Source organism: Aquarana catesbeiana, linkage group LG01, assembly GCF_042186555.1.
Source record: "Aquarana catesbeiana isolate 2022-GZ linkage group LG01, ASM4218655v1, whole genome shotgun sequence".
In the NCBI taxonomy this organism is placed as follows: domain Eukaryota; kingdom Metazoa; phylum Chordata; class Amphibia; order Anura; family Ranidae; genus Aquarana; species Aquarana catesbeiana.
Window position 1 is genome coordinate 665,291,299 of NC_133324.1, and position 27,624 is coordinate 665,318,922.

General features: G+C 40.8%; 1 protein-coding gene across 1 annotated transcript in view; it reads right to left on the reverse strand.

Moving 5' to 3' along the window:
• The window catches only part of DKK2 (dickkopf WNT signaling pathway inhibitor 2), a 154,941-nt gene extending 132,613 nt beyond the window's left edge, over window positions 1-22,328 (reverse strand). The window contains exon 1 of the mRNA XM_073602017.1: window positions 21,407-22,328. Within this exon, the coding sequence (XP_073458118.1) occupies window positions 21,407-21,625 (219 nt within the window). The 5' untranslated portion in view covers window positions 21,626-22,328. The remainder of the gene's footprint in view (window positions 1-21,406) is intronic.
• Between the last annotated feature and the right edge of the window lie 5,296 nt (window positions 22,329-27,624).

Sequence of the window (27,624 nt, forward strand, 5' to 3'; positions counted from 1 at the left end):
GTTGTAAAGGTAGAAGGTTATTTACCTTAAGGCCCCTTTCACACTGGGGCGGTGGGGGCGTCGGCGGTACAACAGCGCTATTTTTAGCACTGATGTACCGTCGTTCTTGCAGCGGTATTCGGCCGCTAGCGGTGCGGTTTTAACCCCCGCTAGTGGACGAAAAAGGGTTAAAATCCCTCGTACAGCGCGGCTATAGCAGCGGTATTGCCGCGGTATAGCCACGCTGTCCCATTGATTTCAATGGGCAGGAGCGGTGAAGGAGCGGTGAATACACCGCTCCTTCACCGCTCCAAAAAAACGGTTTGCAGGACTTTTTTCACCGTCCTGCCTGCGCACCGCTTCAGTGTGAAAGCCCTCGGGCTTTCACACTGAACAAACAGCGGAGGCTGTTTAGGGGCGGTTTGCAGGCGGTATTTTTAGCGCAATACCACCTGCAAACCGCCCCAGTGTGAAAGGGGTCTAATACATTGTAAAAAAAAAAAAGTATTCATACCCCTTGAAATTTTCCACATTTTGTCATGTTACAACCAAAAACGTAAATGTATTTTATTGGGATTTTATGTGACAGACCAACACAAAGTGGCACATAATTGTGAACTGGAAGGAAAATGCTAAATGATTTTCAATTTTTTTTCAATAATAAATATGTGAATAATGTGGTGTGCATTTGTATTCAGCCCCCTTTACTCTGATACCCCTAACTAAAATCTAGTGGAACCAATTGCCTTCAGAAGTCACCTAATTAGTAAATAGAGTACACCTGTGTGTGATTTAAACTCAGGATAAATACAGCTGTTCTGTGAAGCCCTCAGAAGCTTGTTGGAGAACCTTAGTGAACAAACAGCATCACGAAGGCCAAGGAACATACCAGACAGGTCAGGGATAAAGTTGTGAAGAAGTTTAAAGCAGGGTTAGGTTATAAAAAAATATCCCAATCTTTGAACATCTCACGGAGCACTGTTCAATCCATCATCAGAAATTGGAAAGATTATGGCACAACTGCTAACCTACCAGGACATGGCCGCCCTGATAAACTGACAGGCCAGGCAAGGAGAGCATTTATCAGAGAAGCAGCTAAGAGACCCATGGTAACTCTGCAGAGATCAGGTGGGAGAACCTGTCCCCAGGACAACTATTAGTTGTGCACTCCAAAAATCTGGCCTTTATGGAAGAGTGGCAAGAAGAAAGCCATTGTTGAAAGGAAGCCATAAGTCCCATTTGCAGTTTGTGAGAAGTCATGTGGGGGACACAGCAAACATGTGGAAGAAGGTGCTCTGGTCAGATGAGACCAAAATTGAACATTTTGGCCTAAAAGCAAAACGCTATGTGTGGTAGAAAACTACCACTGCACATCATCCTGAACACACCATCCCCACCGTGAAGCATGGTGGTGGTAGCATCATGTTGTGGGGATGCTTTTCTTCAACGGGGACAGGAAAGCTGGTCAGAGTGGATGGGAAAATGGATGGAGCCAAATACAGGGCAATTTTAGAAGAAAGCCTGAGACTGGGGCGGAGGTTCACCTTCCAACAGGACAACGACCCTAAACCTACAGCCAGAGCTACAATGGAATGGTTTAGATCGAAGCATATTCATGTGTTAGCTTGACCCAGTCAAAGTCCAGACCTAAATCCAATTGAGAATCTTTGGCAAGACTTGAAAATTGCTGTTCATATACGCTCTCCATCCAATCTGACAGAGCGTGAGCTAAATTGCAAAGAAGAAACGGCAAAAATGTCACTCTAAATGTGCAAAGCTGGTAGAGACATACCTAAAAAGACTTGCAGCTGTAATTGCAGGGAAAGGGGGTTCTACAAAGTATTGACTCAGGGGGGCTGAATACAAATGCACGCAACACTTTCACATATTGATTTGTAAAATATTTTGAAAACCATTTATCATTTTCCTTCCACCTCACAATTATGTGTCACTTTGTGTTGGTCTATCACATAAAATCCCAATAAAAGACATTAACATTTTTGGTTGTAACATGACAAAATGTGGAAAATGTCAAGGGGTATGAATACTTTTTCAAGGCGCCGTACCTAAGCCTGATCTCGATCCAACAATGTACCCAAGAGCAGAAGCTCTCTGCTCTCTTGCTCCTCACAGGCCAGAGAGGCAACAGTTGGATCCTTTGGCTACTGGTGTGGTCAATCAAATCCTGTGATAAGGGAGTGGGGGGGCGGGCTGAGCCGCACTGTCTGTGTCAATGGACACAGGCAGCGGGGCTTTTGATTGAGCCCACAGGTGTGCCACCATGGGAAGTGGTTTCCTATGGTGGCACACTGAGAAGAGGAGAAGCCAGTAGCGCCAGCAGGGGACCCGAGAAGAGGAGGGTCAAGGCTGCTCTGTGCAAAACCATTGCACAAAGCAGGTAAGTACTGTATTTATTGGCGTATAACACTCACTTTTTCACCATGAAAATCGGGTGCAAATAGCACGTGCGTGTTATATGCCAATACTTCAATTTTAGCTGCCTCGTAGGGGACAGGGAGGGGGGCGGGACGAGCGACATCAGATTACATACAGTGAGAATCTCCTGTTTACTTGGCGGCCTCTGTAATAGGAAGCCCCCTCTCCTGGGCCACCATTGCTGCAGATGGGCATCGATCAGGCTGCAGTGATGGCAATGGTGATGCTGCTGCATTGAAGGCAATGGTGAGGCTGCTGTATTGATGGCAATGGTGAAGTTGCTGCATTGATGGCAATGGCGAGGCTGCTGCATTGATGTGGACTGATGAGGCTGCATTGATGTGGACTGATGAGGCTGCATTGATGTGGACTGATGAGGCTGCATTGATGGCACTTGTGAGGCTGCAGATGGGCATTGATCAGGCTGCATTAATGGGAATGGTGAGGCTGCAGATGGGCACTGACCCAAAGTTCATTATTTAAAATTAAACTTTTTTTCCTGAAACTTCCTTCTTAAAATGAATGTGCGTGTTATAGGCCTGTGCGTGTTATACGCCGATAAATACGGTATATGTTTATTATTAAAAAAAAGGTTTACTCTCACTTTAAAATGAAAAAGAGTAGAAAAAACACAAATTGCAAGGTTTTGCTCCCCTTATTTTAAATATAGTGAAATAAAAGTAGACAAACTACTAGCACAGTGTTATACAGTATCTGTATTTCTGCATTAATGGTTCCAAAAATAATAGACATATGCTATCTGCTTAAACCTGTAATACACAGCTGTATAATTCATGTATTTATTAAACACCTTATTTAAAAAGAGCAGCATATTTTGCTGCAATATGCTTGCTTTTAATCTGAAGTTGTCTCTCAGTTTACTTCTCTGCCAATAGATTTGCCAAGTCCTCTGAGTTAAATGCCAGCCAGTGCCATTCAATCCACTTAATGTGGGAACTGTGACCTGGGCAGCATTGACATGTGCCCCCAAACTGCGTGACACTTGGACATCATTATTTAGGCACTATCATCCACTGCTTTTTTTTCTGCAGCAACTGACCAAGTGTGAACATTGGCTATAAAGAAGGTTAGACTGTACCTCTAGAAAAAATAATTCCTGACATTTATTGTTCTGCAAATCTTTATATAAACTATTCCCTTTGGGTCATGCCACAGTATTTTGGATGAGTTAAGGTCTGGACTTTGACTTGGGCATTTTTTATGTTTCCTGTTTAAGCCATCATATCATCAATTTTTTCCTGTGCTTTGGGTTAATGTTTTGGAGCACTAAACATCACAGAAGTTAGGGGGTTCTTTTTGTTTGTTTTTTTACTTTACAGAACAATGGTTACATCCTTGGTGTCCCTTCAAGAACGCTACATTCTTTCAGTCACACATGAACAGAGAATTTGGCAAGTTCTGTAAGTGCTTTGGTTTGCACTGCATAAGCTTAGTTCTTGCTTCAATCTTTGCAGGACATTGCAATCTTGTCGACAGTATGTATTATTCTGACCACCCAGGCCTCCAGAAATCAGTCTGTAGTGTTTTCAATTTTTTTCTTTCAAAAGTTCTCAGAAATTATTTTTAATTAGGACATGGGTCACATTAAGAACATTTTCTTGAGCAAAGCAAACTTTGTCAGTGCCTAAACTTTTTTTTATAGAATGGGGCACATTTGAACCAAACTTGACTTTCATGTCACTGGTTGAAATATCTCCAATTACGATCTTTTAAAGAGACATTATACTAGAGGTTTAAAAACTATTTTATACTAAGAGCAGTGTGGGTTGGTCAGGATCAATAGTGTCCTCAATGCTGAGAAATACAGGTAGATGCTTATCCATCATTCCATATCATTAGGGAGGCCCCAAACTTATTCTGCAGCAGGACAACAACCCCAAACATAGAGCCAATGTCATTAAGCACTATCTTCAGAGTACAGAAGAACAAGGAGTCCTGGAAGTGATAGTTTGCCCCCCCCCCACCACAAAGCCCTGATCTCAACATCATCAAGTCTGTATGAGATCATGTAAAGAGACAGAAGAATTTGAGACAGGCTACATACACAGAACATCTGGGGTTAGTACCCCAAAATGTTTGGAACAACCTACCTGTTGAGTTCCCTCAAAATATGTGTGCAAGTGTACTTAGAAGAATTGATGCTGTCTTGAAGGCAAAAGGTGGTTACACCAAATATATATTTAATTTGGATTCCTCTTCTGTTCATTTATTTTTCACTTTGTTAATTGATAAAAGTAAACTATTAACACTCCAATTTCTGAAAGTATTCCTAATTTACAGCATTTTTCACACATGCCTCAAACTTTTGCACAATAGTGTATGTTCCAGTAAAAACGGAATTGTAAACCTCAAGGTGCATACAGGAAGCATAACTTGTCTACTCTGTAATAAAGTTTTGCACCCAGCCATTGCACTAGACCACCTAACTCTTCTTTCTCAGTAATCTAGAGAGCCTCTTCTTATGGTGTAGGAAATCCTTGCTTATGATGGAGGAGAGGTATGCGTAAACAGGCTCCCTACAGGTACTTTGATGTCTTTCTTATATAGAAAGCCATAAAAAATGTCAGTACAAATATGTTTCTTTTTTTTTTTTATTCTTTATTTAAGGAAAGACAAAGGTTTACAATCACAATGTCCGGAGTGCTATCAGCTCTAGGTAACTCAGGCACAGCTGAGGGAGTATCTAACAATGAACAACAGGAAAATACCCAAATTGTCACTTGTTTCTCAAATAAAGGTAAGGGGTCAAAAAACAAAACAAATTGGAGGCATGGGTTGCATGCAGATGATTACAGGTTTATTAGATTAAAGTAAATTGAGGAAAATATTAGACTTTAGCACAGCTGCAGTATTGGCTTAACAACAGTAAATATCTTGCTGATTGCTTATAATTGCCCTCTTAGCAACAGAAGAAGGAATTCATGATATGGCCATCTGAAAAATGTATTGATATTATATTTGCACTAGCATTTAGAGCAAGCACTAAATCTGCGCAGCAAAACGGCAATTAAAATCCATGCATGCGGACAAAATCATAATATAATATCAGAACTGCCAATGCAGTTTAATTAAAAACCCAAATGCAGAAAATGCATAGGTTCCAGCTGTACAAAGTATAAAAGATTAGCTGACAAATATTTTAGACGAAGCAGCCCTTCAGGCAAATTACAGAACTGCCAGACTACCAGACAAAGTCTATCTATATGAGAAATCACTGGTTCTTTGACATTGTTACTGCATGTATATATCTAAACAATGTTTCCAGCTACATTTAACCCTTTGTGATGTGCATCTCTTGTACACGCTCCATGCTTTGATACAAGTTAAAAGTATCCAAACCTATTCATTTCCATTATTTTTTAAGTAGCACCATGTGAAAGTGAGCTATATATAGCAGTCAATGCAGCTGTACAGTTCTGCAGTACACGCAGAACTTGCTCTACGCATACCTACAGTACGTACAAATGTTAAAGTGAAACTAAATTATATCTTTATTCTCCAAAAATACTCCAGACACATCCACTACATAATGACCCTATAATCTATTTTTCATGAGATTTTTTTTGTTTTTTTTTGTGTGTGTTTTTCTGCCTCCTTGCAACATCCTCCATTAACTCCTGAATCTCTCCTTTCCCTCCTCACTTCTGTTCGTTTTTAACAAGCAGTGCATGTTAGTTTGATCATGTGCACAGCTCTATACACACTTCAAATCTTATAGTACTATAGTATATAATGCGGTTGTAACCCTAAAAAGAAATTAAAAAATGATCCTGTTCCTTTAAAACATGATATACAACATAGTGCTTGTGCAAAGTCATTTGTCCCTCTCTATTCTGTAAAAATACCTGGCTGATCCTGCCTGTTCCTGAGTCCCCCTGTCCTGTACGTGCTGACCACGGTAATGATGGCTGCTGATCCATGATACCATGGTCAGTTTATGTGCCTCCATCAGTCCGCAGTCTCTCGTTCTCCCCATCTCCCCTTCCCTCCCTGCCTGTCAGCTATTGAGTCACTGCCAATCTGCTCTTCGCCCTCCCCTCCTACTGTTATTCTGTGTAAAGCAACCATGCCTAATGACTAGAATCCCCTCTGTTATATAAAGCCATGTTGCACAGTGTCTTTGTTTTATAAAAATTATGCAGCTCAATACCTTATTTCAGAACGCCGCTGAGCAGTCACGTGACTGCCCGTCGTTCTCTTCCTCCTCTCCCGGCTGAAGTCAGAGGGGAATCTCGATGGGTGGTGCTGCGCTAATCCTAGATATATAGACTAAAACCATAGGGTATGTATATAAATATATATACATAAAAATAAGGTACTCACATAGAAAATGAATAAACAGCGATTTGATCCAACGAGCGGCGAGCTCGTGAGCCTCTAGCAGTATCTACAGCCTGTCCCGTCCCTGCGCGTGACGTCACACCACACATGACTTCATCAGGGGATCATCCTGATTTGCACACAGTGTAAATCACATTTTTTACTTTTATCTGCACTTTACTAAGAGGTTATATGTTTACCATAGTACTAGTGAGTTAAGTTTTTACGGTGATATTTTTTTATTATGTGGTTATCTATGATTATGCTTTCACGTTTATAATTTATTTTTCTTATCAATATTTTAACCGCTTTTGGCTTTGTCACTTACCACTTATACTCAATTTATATTTTGTTGATGCAAGATTTGATCATAGCCACTTATATTTATATATATACCCTATGGTTTTAGTCTATATATCTAGGATTAGCGCAGCACCACCCATCTATATCCATTTACTTCCAAGGTCAGGTGTGTACCCGATTCGGTGCAGGCAGCTTTTCCCATTCTAGCGATTGTCATACCTGATAGTGCGGGAATAACCCTACTATTTTTTTCAGAGGGGGAATCTCAACCCCTCCCGCTGTAGTCCTCAGATCGGGGAAAGAGAGCGGCAGGATGTCACGTGACCACACAGCGGCACTCTAAAAATAAGGTATTGTGCTACATAATTTTTATAAAACCAACACACTGTGCAACATAGCTTCATATAACGAAGGGGATTCTAGTAATTAGGCACAGTGACTTTACAACCACTTTAATACATCTTGGGAGAAAGCAAGAGAAACTACATTTCTACATACAGTGGGACTATGGGGAATGAACAAAACCAAGCTCTAACAGAACGTTAGGGGATTTGGAGTAGGCTGGGAGGAATGAAAGGTATTTTTTGTGTTAAGAACAAATGCTTGGCTAGATTTATTTTAAACTTGAGCTTTATTTCCATTTAACAGATCCTTACAAAAATACTTTGTATATGGCTGGCTCTAATATTCCACTTGCCCCATTGACCTTTACCTAATATAGAGGGTTTCCCATGGCAAAGTGTTCTTAGTTTCATAATATATTGTATTTTGATCTGACATTGTTGCTATTTGGCAGCTCAGACAGTTCTTACTTGCACACTTTGATTAATCTCAGTCTTTATACTTTTTATATAACACTATAGACTGTACCATAACCTTCTGGTAGATATGCAGGGATATGCAGGTGCCAACTATACACCGGGGCAGTGTAGTCAACCGTCAGTATTTTTATTAGCAGCCAGTAAAAAACTGGCACTTTTCTCATGCCAGTAAATGGCAGTGACAGGAAAAGGTTGACAGTAAAAAATATGCCTTTGACACGCAGCACAGAACTGTGCATGCGAATGAGCCGGCCTAGACCATCCAAGTGCCTGCTACAGTGTGTTCGGGCAGTGCCGACAAGGGGAGGGGGCAGTCTGGTGGAGGCAGTTTCTGAGCGTGTCATGTGATGTCATGGTGCAAGGTAGCCAAGCAGAGCGGCTGGAGTTAGGTGTGTGGGTCTGCAGGACAAGAGCAAGGCAAGCCGGGAGTAGGTACTGTTTGGATTGAAATGGACTGAAGGGACCACCTGGCATGGATAGAGACTGTCACTGGGACTCAGGAAGGGACATGTTGTGTCGATGAGGAGTAATCATCATCATCAGCGCTGCTGCACACTAATGCCGCGTACACACGAGCGGACTTTCCAGCAGACTTGGTCCGGCAGACCGGACTCCGTCGGACAATTCGATCATGTGTGGGCTCCAGCAGACTTTTTTTTCCCCAAAAGTCAGACGGACCTAGAGATAAACCATGTTTCAAATCTTTCCGATGGACTCGAGTCCGGTCGAAAAATCCGTCTGTATGCTAGTCCGATGTACTAAAACCGACGCTAGGGCAGCTATTGGCTATTGGCTATCAATTTCCTTATTTTAGTCCAGTCGTACGTCATCACATACGAATCCATCTGACTTTGGGGTGATCGTGCATAGGCAAATCCGTTCGTTAGGAAAGTCCGTCGGAAGTCCGCCGAAAGTCCGTCAGATAGACCGTTGGACCAGTCCAGTCGAAAAGTGCGCTCGTGTGTATGCGGCATATGAGAGTCAGTTTCATGTGTGTGTGCCTGCCCATTCTAATTTCTAGCCCTCCTGAATCCTGTCTCTGAGCTACTTACTTACTATATCAAAAATAAAAGAAGAAATATGTTTTTTGTCTTGTTATATACTTTAAATCACATTGTTAATTGCATATTGTACTTGTTTGTAGCCTAAATACTTAAATCTTCACTTAAAATTTTAATTTTGTAACTTTTGGAAAGGGCAGTAAAAACTTTGCTGTGCCAGTAACTTTTGGGTGTTATGTCAGCAAATTTCAATCTGGTAGGTTGGCAACACTGCACAGGAGATTAAGACCCCTTTCACACTGGAGGCGTTCTTCAGGCCCTATAGCGATAAAAATAGCGCCTGTAAATCGCCTGGAAAAAAGCCTCATCTGCAACCCAAGTGTGAAAGCCCGAGTGCTTTCACACTGGGGTGCTGCGCTGGCAGGACATCAAAAAAAGTCCAGCAAAGTCCTTCTTTGAGGCGCTTTAGGAGCGGTGTATACACCGCTCCTAAAGCGCCCCTGCCCATTGAAATCAATGGGCAGCGCCGCCGCAGTGCCCGCAGCGGTGCTTTGCGGGCACTTTTAACCCTTCTTCGGCCGCTAGCAGGGGTTAAAAGTGCCCGAAAAGCACCACAAAAACAAACCCCCCCCCCCGCGCACGCCCCCCCTCCCGCGCTCGCAGTGTGAAAGGGCTCACTGATTACTGTTCAGTACACACAAAACAGTAACAAATGTTACTTAGTGCGAACAAAACAAGGTGCCATTGCAGAGAGAACTTCAAGATAATCTAGTAGTACATCAAAAAAGTTTCAGAAGAACTTGCATGAATTAATTATCATAATGATGTCTCAAATAGAACAAAGCAATAATACTACTATCTAACGTAGAGTAACACCTGAGTAACCTAGCAGTTTGCAGATTTTTCCAGGTTCTTGTTTTCAGATGTATGGCAAATTCAAAAACAAAAGCAAAGTACAAGTGGCGCTTGACAGTATACAACACAAAACATTATAATCTATTTCATCAAGCATGGCCTTTTCTGTATTAGAACGGAACTGAACCAATCAATTTAATGGTTTCCCAAAACAGTTTACATTCAAATCATACCGTGAATGGTAACTGTCTCAGATGCTTGTACTCTGAACTGAACTGTCAAGCCATCAAATAGCTGGTGTAATAACTGATCACATCTGCAGCACCACGGCAACTGCAAATCAAACAGAGGCTAACTCCCAGTACACACTATTAGTTTTTTTTTTCTTCGTTCAACCCAGCAGGGCTGAACAAAAAAAAACGTACAGCTCTGGAGAAGCCGTTGTACTAACCATGTGTAGTTAGTACAGTGAACCCCCCTGCTGTGCTATTGGCTGAGATCACTGATTGGGAGCCGATCAGAAAACTTTTTTGGGTTCTGTCTGACCAGCTGCAGTACACACGGGCCAAATGTCGGCAGATTTCTATTGAACTGGAGGATGTCGCCCAACATTTGGCCTGTGTGTACAAGGCTTTAGATGGCAGCTTCCTTGCCTGTAAATAATAGGAGGGTTCAAGTCTGTTTCAAACAGCAGTTTATATGAAGGATGTTCCAAGTATTCGAACTACACTAGTGGACTTTATGTAATGGTGACATAGTCAGGACCTTGATATTCACATGCTCAAACTGGTTTATTTTGTAAAGCAAATACATATGAGCAATGTAAGTTTTAACCCATCAGAACGTAGCTTTCAGTGACCTAAATTCAGTCATCTGATATCCTATTGGCTGCTATAGGTTATTGTACTTTTCACATATTGTTCTTTTGAAAAGATCCACCTCAACAGCCTGCTCATATTGTTTAGTTGCGTATACCACAAGTATATCAGATTATTAGTTTCACATAAGGAAATCCGTCTTCACAATGGCCATTCCTTCCTTTTATAACAAATGACAATGTATTGTATTCTAAGAACCAAAATGAACTCTTTGAGCTACCACAACAGGGTACCACCCAGTAGCAGTAGCAGATACCAGTCAAGGTTTCCTATTGAAACATTTGCAATGTGTCCTAGTGTTATAGTTCTCAGGAGAAGAATGCATTGAAGGTGCTAATAATGTCTGCCTAAAAGTAATCTATCCCTTTGCCCTTTCATCATTGGCAAAATCATGTTTTAGACCAGAACACCTCTTAGATTTCCTCTTTTTTTTCCAATGACTTTATTCCTGTTAGCCCTGAAGGAAAATACCTGATCCTGATAGTCTTAAATGTCACATCTCCACTTGGTTTTCACCAATGTATTTATACCAAGGAGAAAGACAGTGCGCTGTATTTACTGGAGAATAGGCTCTCGTGGGAAGATGCCTTAACTGCAATGACATTTCAAGAAGTGAAACAATTAATTTACTATTTCTTCCTCGCATAAGAATGGCCAGCAGCTGCTATGAGAGCAGCCAGAAGAAAAGGCTTGTAATCTGACATTCACACTTTCTTTCATGCTGAAGGTTTCCCCCTCGTCAATGGAATATGAAACCATCACCGAAATTGTTTGACAGCACTGTCTTTAGGATTTAGATTCTGAAGCAAAAACAAAATTCACACTTAAAAACTGTGATTACCAATATATACAGGAAGAGGCTTAGTATATTTTGACATTCTTGCCAGTACACTATAAAAATGACACAGTTACACTATAAAAATTTGCATACTTTTTTACAATTGTTTTTTTAATCACATCTCTTTAGAAGGAATTCCTGTTCAGTTTAAAATCACTAAATAAAACCAGTTAGCATACGTAATTTCTGTGCAATGGAATGTTCATTTTTAGCAACAACATGGTACTTTAAAACCCAGCTCCAGGCAAAAATGAAATTTAAATAATGCATTATGTATCAATTACCTTAGAGTTTTGATTCTAAACACTCCTGCCAAAGCCATCATGCAGTGTAATGGGTCAAAGTCACAGTTTCCTCTATGATACAAGCTAATTTCCTGCCCTGGGGATCAAACAATTTTCCCTGCCTGTTATCTTCTTGGGGACCAGTCTTCTCCCTGCCCCTGTGAGCTCTCCTGGCCCCACCAAATTATTCTCTAGGGCATCTGCTTTTAAAAATATATAATGTTTGGGGGTTCTAGGTAACTTTCTAGAAAAAAAAACCTAGATGTTGCATGTGAACAAAAAGTGCCAGAAAAAGCCTGGTCTTCAACTGTATAATTGCATTTCTTTAGAAGGAATTCCTGTTCAGTTTAAAATCAACTTACTGCTTCAAAAGGAGCTAGAAGCAGCCACCAAATAAAACCAGTTAACATACAATGGGATGTTCATTTGCAGCTAAAACATAATATTTTAAAACCCAACTCCAGGCAAAAATGAAATTTATATAATGCATTATGCATCAGTTGCCGTACAGTTTTTATTCCAAACACCCCTTCCTAAGCCATCCTGCAATGTAATGGGTCAATGTCACAGTTTCCTCTATGATTTCCTGCCCTGAGGACCAAACATTTTCCCCTCCCTGTTATCTTCTTGGGCACCAGTCCCCTCACTGCTCTTGTAAGTTCTCCTTGCTCTGGAGCCTATGAGAGAGGACCAGGCCTCTGGCAGTGTTGCCTCCACCAATAGGAGGTATACATATCAAGCAGGCAATGATGTGGACACCTAAAGAAGGACCCCAGGGAGTAAACATAACATAAGTATCATCATTTCGATTTTGTTTTTTTTTTAGGTTATTTGGAGCTGGATGAGAGGAAGAGTTACTAATATCCTTGATTTGGTTTTTAACCAAAATGATTGCAGTTTGTAAAACTCTAACTTGGTTATGCTTTGTGGACATTTTAAACAGAAATTGTGATCAATGAATTTCTTTTACAGGGATATCACTTGACAGTGACTTCATATGCCTACTGTATATTTAAAGTAGTGCCATGAAAAAGGAATTTAAAACATTTGTTTTAGATAAAGTGTTTTTATCTCTGTCTATTTTCCCATTGAGGTGATATTACCTCATTTAAAGGCTAAGTCCACCTTTTACAGAAAAATAATAAATGCACATATATCTGCCGGATAAAAAAAATTTACATTTATTATTCTTTTGCATAGAAACCTGCACAACCGCAGCAATTTCAAATGTAACAGATGCTGCAGAGGAGCAACACCTTTGTGGGGAGCAGTTTGGGGATGAGGGGGTCCCACTTGCACCATGTTACATGCTAAATATGGGTGTAACATGGTACACACGGTGGAGTTTGCCTTTAATATCCACTGATTAAATCTTTCTAACAAAGATACATACAGGAATCACTGATCATACAGAAAATGAACCTCCCCAGGGGGATCATATATGACCTGTAACCTATTATATAGATTCTAACCCTTTCCTATTCATCCAAATCTGATTTTATTCCTGTATGTATCTTTGTTAGAAAGATTTAATGTTGACCACACAGAAAATGAAGAGAAAACTTCATAGACAAAAAAATCGAATGGCAGTTTAAATCTTTATTAATTTTAACTCAAAAGTACAAAAAAGTTTTAGCTGTAGTTCTACTTTATCTTGAAGTTACTAAATCATAACTGCAAACACAGTTAAAATGGTGCATCATATTTGTCATATTAAATTGATTGCTGATACTGTATATGTCATTTATAAAATAGGTGTGTAATTACCATTTTATTGTATGTGTTTTCAAAGAACCATGAAGCATATACCTTAAGTAAACTAGTGCACAAGCACGATTACAGATACATTGGTCAAAAAAAACGCAGCAAAATTCCTCAACATAAACCTACAAAGGGAATAGCCTTGAATACAATAACAACATATTCCAACCTATATTCACAATACAGAAATCACCAACAGGAATGGACCAACACAAGGCAAACATGCTGACAGCAATGCAGAGGCTGTTATTGCTGACCTCTCATTTAGTTGCCTGGCTGTCCCTTTGCTGTTCTAATAATGACTTCTATGCTCACTGAGTCACTGACCCAGAACAAATGTGCAAAAAGGAAGTTCTTACTTCACTGTCTGCACTTAAAGCCAATCTCCAGGGATGGCAAAAATCCTCCCTTACAGTGCCTAGAGCAGTGGTCTCCAAACTGTGGCCCAGGGGCCAGATGTGGCCCTTTGCTTGCTTTTACTCGGCCCTTAGGGCACTATTTCATCTACTGACACTAGCAGGGGTTCCTCCCACTAACACTAATGATAGGGTACAATTTCTAGCAACGACGCCAACAGTGGGGTCCAATGATGAGGCACAATTCCATTTACTGACACCAAAGATGGGGCATTGCTTATTCCCACTGATACCAGGACATTTTCCACTCCTGATGGCCACAGTCTGCCTAAAGTTTGAAGGACAGTGAACTGGCTCTTTGCTTAGAAAGTTTGGATGCTCTTGGTCTAGGGCAACAGAAAAAGCAGTTTTACTTATCTGATCCCCACTGCTCCAGCAGTCGGCACTCCCCTGCACTTCAACTTGTAGACTGTCCCTTTGTGTCTTCACATCCAATAAAGAACAGGGTTTTCCCCAGAACAGAAGTGAAAGGCAAGAATGGGGACATATTCCAATCCACCTATTCCATCAAGAACTATCTAAAGCCTCATACACACGATCGGACTTTGTACAAACTTTCCCATGGATTTTTGTACAAAGGGCGTTGGCCGTCAACTTATTAAGCATACACATGGCAGGACTTTTTTAGCCAACTTTCACCAAATCACGTGGTTTTTCTGCTCTTTACCGCCACTCTTTGGTAAACTTCTGTATTGTTGTCTGATCTTTTGCATTGGTTCTGAGCATGCGTGTTTGTACTTTGGACTAAAGTCCTATGGTTTTCTGTATACGCGATCAGACTTTGCTTCATCGGACTTTTGTTGCCGAAAAGTTTGTCTGTTTGCAGAGCGAACTTTTGTCTGATGAAAACCGAAAAAGTTTTTCCGATAGAGCGTACACACAGTCGGATGTTGCCTTAAAACAGCTAATTTGCATGTTTGTTGTCAAAAAGTCAGATCGTGTGTACAGGCCTTAAGAGGGAATTTCCTCTAACATCCAGTTGTGCTTCTAGGACAGGACTGGGAATTTCTCCAATGGTACCCAGACAGCAAAAAATAAACTGTCAATAATTTTAGCACTTTCCTACGCTACCCAAAATGGAAAAAAATGTTTTGGCTATATATACACATTTAATGTCAGAGGATCAGCAGGACTACCAAGCAATTCACATTTTGGAGGCTGCAATTTTCTAGCAACTATCATGTTGTGAGCCACTGGTGTTGATTTATTTTCTATAGGCAAATAAGCTGCTCAGTTTGAAAGGAAGTTACACTTTGCAAGGAAATCTGCATGGGAGATTAGTGAATAAGTTGTATCTCGGCTGACATCCATCATCCAATCATGTGCAAGCAAAAATGCAGTTTTATTTATCTTCCTTGCATGTGATTGGGTTTTCGTTGCAAAGTGAAACTTCACCACATTCACTAAGCTCTGACACTAACTTCCCTTGAAATTCTGTATATATACATAACTATGAAAACATTGACCATATATTGACTGAAAACTGACCATAACGAAGTGCCACTTTTTTGCAGCTAGACTGCCCAATTATTCGTTTACAGGACAGTTTAAAAAAGAAGAGTGTGATACCATCTTTTGACTTTGCAATAGCAGGGCATTTAGTCAGAGACTATTGCATTGTTGGAGTCCCTGAAAAATGTAGGAAGTCAATATGTGAAAACCTGCAAGCAAATATTGTGTTGTGTTACTCGATTTACCCTTTTCCATACTGACAATCTCTTATAAATGCTGAGATTTTTCCAAAGTTTGCTGGCAATATACAAACTTAAAGTATAACTGAAGACACAACTTATTTTTTTAATTTTAGATAGATTGGAGAGGGTTGAGAACACCTCTCAGGTTTTTATTGTTGTCTGTGTCCCTGATCATTGAGATCCACCCTATCTATTTGTGTTTGTGTCCATTACCCCCAAAAGAAAGTGAAAGAGCATCCCAAATTTTGAGTGGTCACTAGAACAGGAATTGAATGGAAATCTTCCAACGGGGACACTAGTTCGGGTGAATCTAGTGAAAATCAGGGATTTCGTTTCACTTCCTGTTGTGGCTATGGAACAAGAAGTCAAGGAAAAATTCATTGTGTCATCTGTGACAAGGTTTACAAAAACCTAACAAGGTTTATAGCCCCCCTTACCCTATCCAAAAAAAAAAAAAGTTTTGCCTTAAAGTGGTTGTAAAGGCAGAAGTTTTTTTAATCTTAATGCATTCTATGCATTAAGATAAAGAGCCATCTGTGTGCAGCAGCCCCCCTCAGTTCCCCTAACACTTACCTGAGGTCCCTCTCTGTCCAGCGATGTCCATGAGTGTCTCAGCCATCTGAGATTCTCCCTCCTGATTGGCTGAGACACAGCAGCACACCATTGGCTGCCGCTTCTGTCAATTAAAGTCAGATAGCCAAATAGGGGAGAGAGGGGGCGGGCTGGTTCAGGGCTTTATGTCTGAATGGACAAAGGGAGCTGTGATTGGCTCAGGTGCCCCCATAGCAAGCAGCTTGCTGTGGGGGCACTGAACAGGAGGGAGGGACCAGGAGCACAGAAGAGGGACCTGAGAAGAGGAGGATCTGCAAATCCATTGCAACAGAGCTGGTAAGTATAACATGTTTGTTATTTTTATAGGAAAAAAACAAGACTTTACAATCACTTTACATTCTCAAACTAAATTGTACAAATACACTGCTGCTCACATACCACTGTTTACTTTAAATGCATGTCATAATTTTCAGAGTGAATAACTAGATTATGTAAATGAACATCCACAGAGAGAAAAATGGAGTTCTGGTTAAACAAATATATAATTAAATACAATTCTGAAGACAGATTCCTTTTAAGTATTACACTAATGAGTTGGAGTACCATACACTTGGATTCAATCCAAAATAGTTTTCTACTAGACATTAAACTGAACAAGCTAGACAGCCACAGGCTGAGAGCAATGATGGCGTGCAAAGTGCAATAACACATAGCAACCAATCATAATTGTTGCTGTATCAATTATTTGAACAATGATAATGATTGCTGGCTGCTTGTATAAATGTATTGCTTTTGTGCTTATTAAACATTCTCTAATATTCTGATGGTAACAACAAAATCCTTTAAATTTCCAAGTCTTAAAAAAAAATATTATTTTTAAAATTCTGATTAACATAGGACTTTTAAATAACTATCCCCATCTGTGAGATATTTTTGGATTAGGTTGAGCTTCAGCTTCCTTAAATTTGTTTCATACAATTAAAGTGAAGAATGAACTCCAAATAAATATTCGCAATGGAAAAATACACAATGGCATAAAACTGCAATACAAAATAAACAGCATTCCAGCTGTTTGAAAGTGTTGCTTAAATTTTAGCTTGTTGATAATAATTCTACAACATGTACAATACCTGTCCTCAACCTACGTCTAATTTACTTTCTCAGTATATTTATTACAGCATGCTTTTAAGTACTGAAAAGTTTAACATAATTACTTTATTGGAAACAGAAAAGGAATTGTCTAAGAAACGTTTGCATACTTCAATTTACTAAAGAAAGCCCCAGATTTATTATATTACATACTCTTTTGTAACGGCAAATTTGTACCAAGTATTTTATTTGTTTATATGGCGCTAACTTATTCCACAGCACTTTATCATATACAAACAGTTGTTTCCATCAGTGTTTGCCCTAGAAAGAACTTGCGCTCCCATGTTTATAAAAGATTTTCATTCATCCAGGTCATGGCAATGCTATTATTAGTCAGTCACATTAAACTTGACTTGCTCTGTAATATTGAAGATGTTTCTATTAATGCCTACTAGCATGACCTCCTAACTCCTATGTTCCTACCACAGTTTTACAGATACAAACGCATAATAGGACTGTTTTGATTATATGGTAATTAACCAAACGCTATGATTTTGAGTGTGGGAAAAAGCCAGAACACCTGAACAAAACCACACAAACATAGTGAGAACCTATAAATCTCATATAGTGTTGTGCGGGGTTGAAACCCAGGGTCTCCATGATTTAGGGTTACAATGCTAACCACTAGGCTACTGTGCTTCCCCTAACCACCACATGGGCCCTGACATACCCCCAATAAAATAGTGCTCCTTGGTCCCACACATCCAGTTAGCTCAATTAGTTTCTATCCTACATGTGGCCAACTGGGCACAGACCAAAATTAATTATAAGTATAAATTGTAAGCGTTTGATGCCTGTTTTGCACACAGTGCTTTACTAGCTAAAAGATCAGAAAGAGGAAGTGCTCCTGGGGCATGTCAAAAGTTCCCCTAATGAAACAGTTACCACTGGTTGACAAACTGTAGACTACAGTTTCTGGATCCTTTTAACTGGGGAAATTGAAATATAAGCCTTTAAGTCAGCAGAAAGATAGGAATATTTAAAATGACTGATCTGCTTTCTGAGGCAATCAGGAATTGGTAGATATCTTGCCTGGGAGATGAAGACAAAGCATTTTGTGAACTACAGCGGCTGGGTAAAGCAGTAAAAGTTACAAATTAGTATTTAATGATGCACAGAACAAATTACGCATATCCATATGTGTTAGTTATGTGCGTATAGGAAAAGGGGATAGGCTATTCACCATCCTGTGATCTGTATCTTTTTTCCTCTTCCTACCCATGGGACACATGTATGTAATTAGTGCTGATTTATTTGGATAAATAACAAATGTTTATCATGAGCTGCCATATCAGGTAACCTGTCCAATGTGTTATTTCAGGAGAATTTGCAATGTTCTTTTCTCTTTTGACATATTATATGTCACTTATCTTATGATGTGCAGTTTTATGTTAGCTCATTCTGAAGGGGAAAAATCTGCTAGAACCATGTTAATAGAAGCCAGATGGCTGGTGTGATAAGATGGGGTGCTGGGAATATCTGTCTAGGATGTCCAGAGCTGAACCGATGAATTCCCTGTCTGCACATCTTGTTGAGGAACAGGAGGCTACACATTGGGAATAAGGACATAAAACAAGACTTGCAGCATTGAAAACCACACAACTTGGGGTCATTAAGACCTAAGCCACAGCACAGCTGTAATGCATTCCCTTCATAGTAAACAACAAAAAACAACACAAAGTGGCAGAATTTATAACAAAAAGCAACATAAATTATGTACAGTATTTCACTTTGGATTGCCTAGGTAGGAATAATAAAAGACACCCATATACAATATAGTAAAACCAATCACACAGAATGGGTTAAGAAGCAGTCTGGTCTGTATCAGACCATTGGGTACCTGTTCACCAGATGGGACTTTTTAAAAGACTTGCTTTAATGTGCGGTATTATATCCCTGCAATGAACCAAGCAGAAGTGTGGGGCTACATGTGAGATTTAAATCGCTTGTTAGAGAGACATTTAACCCCTGGCTGACAACTACTTCAGTTAAAATCAATGTACTGCAATTTTTACCACTATCAATAAGGAGTTACATTTCTTACAAGCCATTAATTAAAATCACATGTATAGTTCATTTGGCTAAAGACTTCATAGTGCATCATATAGATGTAATTTTACTTGTTATTACTCTTTTAGTGGATATATTGTCATTCTGTATATGCCACTAATATAAATAATAGCCATTTTTTGCACTAATAAATACATATCACAAGTGAAAAGATATTGGGGTGTTTTTCTCTTTAAAAGTTTGGTTATATGTTTTTTTTTTTGTAAGATTTTAATGAAAGTAAGAAGTCGCTGCTATACTATGACAGCTTTCATTTCTAAACTAAAGCTCTGTGTTGGTAAAATTCTTAGATTCTCTGGAAACATTTTGGAAAAAAATTTGTAAGAAATTGTCCATTAAGTAAAATCTACCTTATTATGTTTGCTAGCAGCTGTAGACTCTAAATACATCTAACACCTACTGTAACATATTTACCTGTACCTTAACAAGGTTGTACAGAAAAGAAGATTGTTTTATATGACAAATAAGTGAAGATCACAGCATTCCCATGGAAACCACAAGCGAATCAGTGTGAGTGGCAACTGTTTGTGAACCCAGGATTAAACTGTCTAGCTCAACAGGCAGTGCGCAGATAACCCCAGCGTGCACTGATGTAACACAGGGCACAGTGTAATATAATCCATCCTTTCAGATGTAATTGATGTAGCTATTACTTGTACTTAATCTGCTTTGGGATGCTCCAATAAACCTCAAAAATGAAATACAGCTTTGGGAAGATTTGCACTGCCAGAAAAAAAAACTTAAATGGTTTTAAATGACCAAAAGGAGTGGTTCATTAAAAATGAAATACATGTAAATAAATGCCATAGGCTGGCCATACATTATACAATTTTCCTTTAGCTTTACCAAAACCATATAATATGAAGTCAAACCTAAACACGTTCAATTTGTATGCAATCAGGAAGGCACTTGCACTACATAGTTGAAGGTCACTCTGAATTGAATAAGAAAATTGTATATTATGTGGCCAACCATAGGAGATGGAAATCACTGACTTTCCAAATTTGTTGATCCAATGAGTCTTTGCCAGTCAAAAGAACAGATAACACCATCTTGGTCATTTGTTGGCATGGCATGCTATGTCTTGTAGTTCTACAAAGATAATGGCAACAAGATGTCAAGAACTTTCTCAGTGTAATTTGTAACCTGTTGGCCAATATCCTTTTTAACTGTTTGCATGTGAGGAAAAAAAAAAGAGCAATTGCAGTCACACAGAAGACCATGATGATCATTTCTGGACCAGATTCATCCTAAAATCCTCCAATTATTACACTCCTTACACACATAACTTAAGCAACAATAGAGCAGTAGATCAGACTACGAATCTTGCATAACAGATAGACATGCAAATCTTTAGAGAAGCAACATGCTCTACACTGCTGATAGATTTGATATCAGTGGGGTTTGTTTACCAAAGCTGGAGAGTGCAAAATCAGGCTTATTTCTGCATAAAAACCAATCAGCTTCTAACCTCAGCTTGTTAAATTAAGCTTTGGCAATAAAACCTGGAAGCTGATTGGTTTCTATGCAGAAGTGAGACTGATCTTACACTCTCAAGCTTTAGTAAATAAACCCCATTGCTATCAAATCTGTTGAAAAAACAGAACTAATAGCCCAGCCTAATGTACATGACCATAGTGAGCATCTAAAGTTATCACCTTTATTTGCAAAGAGAAACAACATACCTGTAGTAGGGTATTTAAAAATAATAGAATCTTCCTCAAATATACAGTAAAATGTAAATGATATGTACTGTATATTTAAGTATACAACTTGTGCAATAAAGGAGTATTAAAAAAATAATAATAGGATAATTTTAGTAACTGTCCAGTTAACATTATATAGGCTATTGCCAATATTATTTCATTAGGTTCTTGTTTGATATACCAACATCTACTAGACAGTTCTGGAACATGACTGAATGTTTTTGGGCAACAAGCCCACTTGCCTTTTCCTACCTAATGGCCTGTTTTTCTTATACAAGCATCATCACTTCAATAAATATAAGTAATGACAGCCATCTCTTACCTGGCTAAGGCTTTTCCCTTTCTTGTGTGACCCTCCATGCTGGAAGCTGGAAGACCTGTTGGTTGCCAGGGTTGGAGTCTGCACCACCAGAATTGACTTGATTGAGTTAGCTTTGGATCTGGAATAGTCTATCTGGGTCCCCTCCACCAACAGTACTGCCAGTAGAAGAGGTAACAGACAGCAGCACTCTCCATTCCACCCAAGAAAAACCATGTTCATCCTTCACCAGTCTAAGTCTAAAAAAAAAGAAGTCACACACAACAGTCCTCCCAATGTCCAAAGAAGTCACTATGGCAACTGCTTAGTTTACACTCACACCCAAAACATTAAGAACTTGCTGTAGAAACAACAGATCCGGATGTTTGGAAGCATCAGTAAAATAAAAGTAGATCCTCCACAGTCCAATCAGACAGCTGTCAAAATATATGGGTATTCTCTATACAGTTGCCAAAGCACTTAGGAGAGCAAGGTGTATGAGATGTCTTGTTTGAGTCCAGAAACAGAAGATCCAGATGTTTTAGGCAGATAGTCCAGCAATTGGAGTTTGAGCCAGGTGAGCAGATGAATGAAGATGCTGCTACAAGACCTAGCTCTGCTGTCCCATGTAATGACAGTCTGTCTTGCTTAGTGCAGTGCTGCCAGGGATGTGCAGGACCTGCTGTATTCTACAGGCAGCTGAGAGCTCACAGTGTACTAAAACTTATGCAAACACCCTGTGTGTTTCTGAGTCTTCCTACTTCCCCTTTTTCTCTTTGGTCTTTAATGACCTCAGCTCCTTTCTTTTTATAGGATTCCACAAAGGGGTTTATTTCACCCGCCCACCTCCAGGAGTGACAAAGCATGTAACTGATCCACAAGCTACTTCTAGAAGTTGGAGAGGAGAAGAGAGATGCCCTTCTGAAAAGTTGCCTGGTGATGATGATGAAGACAAGCTATTGCATCCTCCCAGGCAGGAGAAGCTGGCACTTCTCGCATGAGCTCTCCTCTGGTATACTATCTGCAAGGCATTATAAGAGACACATAACACCCAGACACATCGTATTGTTCTCTCTTTCCTGCATTATAAACAATTACAGTCTGCACAGCTGTTCCACAGGAAATCTTTTCTTCCGAATATCAGACGTCTCTCAGATACAAGTTCCATGTGGGATGGCCAGGGCTTGATAATATATGTTTCTAATGCAGAATTATGTCTAATAGAGCTGTGGTTTATATACCTCACCATATGGTTATCCAATATAAGGAGAGGGGGTCCCAGCTCCCCACAGATTGCTAATTGGGTACAGGTATACACATATATTGCTCTGATTGCTGAATTCCTCTAAGAAATGCAGCTCTGGTTTACATGAACTAATGATAAATGTTAAATCAGATCAGCTTTCTGTGTGCTCTGTGCTTGACAGCCACAAGCCCACAAAAAAAAAAAAATTCAAATGGATGAATAGGATAGGATTATATTTAGAAGGAATGTCACCGTCATTGCAAAAACAAGTCAAATATGATCATTTCGTTTGTGGGGCTTATGGCGACGTGAATGCGTTTGTGACATTTAATGTAAGCGAAATGGTTTCATTATAACAAATATGGTTCTGTTTACAATGTAATCTGCTGGCATGTAGTCAGACCACAGCACTGATGGATTATTCTCTGAAAAATACGCGACATGCTGCGTTTTAGCAGGGCTGTGAGAAATACTGGGTTTGCAGTGTTATTGAAAGCTCTATGGTGTTGTCACATCAATGACAAAAGACCATTTCTTTACTTGATGAGACACAGAGCTGACAATCACAACTAAAGCTGAAGTTTATTTATTTTATTTTTTGCTACAGCTGCACTCACATAATTTCTTTGTAAAAAAAAAAGTAGGTTCCACATGCTGCAGGCTAATATAGAAATCTTCTTTCCAATGATGCCCGGTCCTATTCACAGTGCTGAAATGTTGGTTTTGCAAGGGTTAATAGTTTTGGCTCTTACATTGACGTGCACTGAGGAAGGTCCCAACAGCTGCCCAGCTCTTTCAGTCCTTTCCTCCATTCACAACACTCCTTGCGTTGTTGTCACTTTTTTTTTTTAGGGTTAGATCACACCACATGCATTCCAGTGCTTTCTTTTGTCTGCATCCAAGACGCATAAAAAGAAGGTTACATGGTTTTCAATGGCATAGTTCCCACCAGTGCTTGCAGTTCCAGTGCTTTCCAGTTCTGTACAGTTCTGCACACAAAACTGTACTGGAACAAGGTAAAACGCATCAAAAACGCACCGGAACTAACCTACATGCAACAAAAACACACTAGAGCCCAGTACAGCGAAAGAAAAAAAAAATAGAAAAGCATCTGTAACGCATCCGGAAACACATCAAACACGCATCAAAAGTGCACATGCAGAAACGCAACCCAACCTGGAGGACGTTTTTGTGGTGTGAACTAGCCCTTGGGCTCCTGTTCACACCTGAGCGATATTCTACTTGTAGCTCTAAAATGCTCAACAAGCCAAATTCCATTCATTTCAATAGCCCTTGTTCACAGATGAGCATTCTGTTGCCTGAAGCAAATCGCCTGTCACTCAAAAAAGTACATGAGCTTCTTTTTGGCAGAATACAAGCGTTTTTGGCCCCATAGACTTCAATAGAAACACTTGATTTGAGCATTTTACAAGCGCTTTGTCGCACATTTTTATGGCCAAAACAGCAGCTTTCCACCCCTAATTTCCTTTCCCTCTCCTCCCCCTAGCACTTTCTATTGGATAAACAAAAACGTCTAAAGCTGTAAAACACTCGTAATACACTTCTAAAAACACTAAAAAAACTCTCAAATAAAAACACCAGTAACTTGCTATGCTCATGTGTGAATACAGCCCTAATCAGATTTTACTTTTATTTGAAAAGGTTTTATACACATAAACAAGTAAACATTAAAAATACATTAAAAAAAAAAAGGAAACCTGTTGTCACAGAATGTAACACGTTATCTTACTGGAGTAGAGGATCCTTTCATTCATCCGCCTCCCCCCCCATTCAGAGAATCTTCAATGCACTGCCAAAAAAAATGTAACCATACCTCAACTTTAAAACTCATCTCCAGGGAAATTAAAAGTCCTCCCTTGCAGTAGGACTGCACCTGCATTGCAAAGTAAAAAATGCTTGTTTAGGTCTAGGGGGCTACAAAAAGGAGTTTAACTTAGTCTCCTCTACTCCTCATATAATGCAGTGGATTATTCCTTGGTGTCCTCACATTCAATGCAGGGCTAAGGGCTCAGCATTGGTCTTGATGAGGTTAGAAGATGTACAGTACAACCCCACAGCAACAGCTTGCAGCCTGGAGAGAGTCTGTGGAGACAGAGGACTGGGTAAATAAAACTGCTTTTTTGCAGCCCCTTGATCCAAATGAGCATTAGAACCCCTATGAAGTGTGTATTGCTGTTTCTGCTAGGGAGATTTGCTCTCTCTATGTAGCGCCTACCCCATAGTTGGCAACAGTCCCAAATTTCCCGGGACATTCCCGGTATTTAGACCCTTGTCCCGGTCTTAGCGTGTCCCGGAAAATTTTGTGGGAAAATTATTGTTTTCTCAGATTTTTCGCCAGAGCCATAGCTAGAGGTCCGGGGCCGGCACTAGTGAATTGTCTCCACCGCCATTTTACAGAAGACCAGTTCTCGTGAGGAAGAAACAAGTGGCGGAGCCCGGTTGGCTGCTCCATTTATATTGGCAGCCGCTTTCATTGCCACCCAGGCTCCGCCTTTTTCTTCCCTTCAGCCTCCACAAGAGCTGGACTTCTGTAAATGGCGCAGAGACTGAATGGAATCACCGATACAGAGCAGCATGGTGGTGACAAAGTGCGCTGTATCTTAGTGACAAGCTGTATCTGTTATAAGAAGTGCGCTGCATCTGTGGTGACAAGCTGCATCTGTGGAGACAAGTGCGCTTCAGACCCGTGGTGACAAGTGATAAGCTGCATCTGTTGTGGCAAGTGACACACTGTATCTGTGGTGACAAGCAACAAGCTGTATCTGTAGTGACAAGTGTAAAGCTGTAACTGTGGTGACAAGTGACAAGCTGCATCTGTGGTGACTAGTGACAAGCTGTTACCCAAAATCCCAACCCTGAGAGGGGTCCTGACTAAGGGACATTGCCAAAATTGCATCGCATGAATCTATCCATGGATGCCACTGCCACACCCTATTCAGGCACCCCCGGCCCTTTTTCGGGCGCTGGGCGCCTGAATTACAATGACGGGGGTGTTTTTGAAGCACCTGATTAGAGCCATAGGCTCTAATAGGCGCCAAAAAAGGTGTTCACACAGGTGTGTTAGAACAGCGAATGAAAATTCGCTGTCCTAACACTGAACCGCCTCTCCGCCACTCTGGTGCTCGGGTCTGTTACCCGTCACCTGATTGGCTGAAACGACAGGCGCTGTGATTGGACGCCTGACGGGAGGAGAGGACAGGAAGAGACAAATGAAGACACCACTCGGAGAACACCGCTCACCCCGTCACCCGCTGCCCCACCGAGACAGGGTAAGTCATGGGCAGACGGCGAGCGGGTGGGGGGGTCACAGTGGCAGCATTGGATGGCACAGTAACAGCATTCGATGGGCAGAGTGGCAGCATTGGATGGGCAGAGTGGCAGCATTCAATGGGCAGAGTAGCTGCATTCGATGGGCAGAATGGCAGCATTTGATGGGCACAGTGGCAGCATTTGATGGGCAGAGCAGCAGTGTTTGATGGCACAGTGGCAGCGCTTGATGGCACAGTGGCAGTGTTTAATGGACACACTGGCATGCATTTGATGGCAGTGGTAGCATTTGATGGGCACAGTGGCAACATTTGATGGCATAGTGGCAGCATTTGATGGGCACAGTGGCAGCATTTGATGGCACAGTGGCAGCGTTTGATGGGCACAGTGGCAGCATTTGATGGCACAGTGGCAGCGTTTAAAGGGCACAGTGGCTGCAATTGATGGGCACAGTAGCTGCAATTGATAGGCACAGTGGCAGCATTTGTTGGGCACAGTGGCTGCATTTGATGGCACAGTGGCTGCAATTGTTGATTTTTTTTCAGTATTTTTCAGTTTGTTTTTGCCCCCTAAAAATTTTGAGCACCAGCTGCCACTGCCTCAAATCCAGGTGGAAGTTCCTAAATAGTGTCCCGCTGGAAATGCTATTCCTTTAAATAGTGTACAGAGGGTACACAAAGTGGCCTCTTACTAATACATAGAATGATGACTGGTCTTCTCCAGCTCTCTGTCCAGGGCTAAGCGATGCCAGCTGCTATGATGTACTCTCCTTGACCAAGCGGTGACACCAGACTTAATAATGACATTCCCACAGAACAGAAGACATCAGCAACTCTGCCTCTCTGCATCCCCAACACTGCAGCAAGTCATCCCAACAGCAGCCTGCTGCACAATATGTGCTCTACAATGTGCTCCGACTGCCCCAAGTTCGGGAACAGTTCTTTTTCCTCCTTTGCAGAGCTCTGGCGATGCTGGGATTTGTAGATCCAAAACACTTTACAGCATTAGGTACAGTCTCTCTGGCAACTACCTCTCCCAATAGTCCTTGCTCCTCCCAGCAGGCTTGGTCTTTTCCCAGGCTGCACAGCAGCAGTATTACTGCTTTCTTTGTTTTTCTGGTGGTGGGCAGGCTTTCTTCTGCTCTCTCTGTGGCTGCATACACCCTTGGAAATGTTCCATGTTTACTGGCAGGCAAGGAGAGGGAGAACAGATGAAGCACTGATTATGTATGAGCTGCAGCAGCACGTCTGACATTGTCGGTGACAGCCTGGTCCATGCAGCTATAGTGCAGGGAGTGCCTCAAACTTGGACTACATCTATTTGTCCTGGTGACCATTAGTAGCATAACAAAAACTGATGGAAAATCTAACATTTAAGAATATCATTATAGAAGGAGAGGGGAATCCTCTAATGGGTACACCTGCTCTGGTGACAACTGTGTCTGAGCCCACATTCACACTGAGGGCCGGTTTGAAATTGTGTGAGTTCAGCCGAACTCGCATGATTTCAGCCGAACTCGCACGATTTCAAACCGGCATTTCAGTCCGAATTTGAGGGCGATTTGACAGACATCTATGCGGGTTTATGCTATGGGGCACTTGGCAAGGGGGAGGGACCAGAGTGCCTGTGCCTGTGGGGGACCAGAGAAGAGGAGGATTGGGGCTGCTCTGTGCAAAACTATTGCACAGAGCAGGGAAGTATGACATGT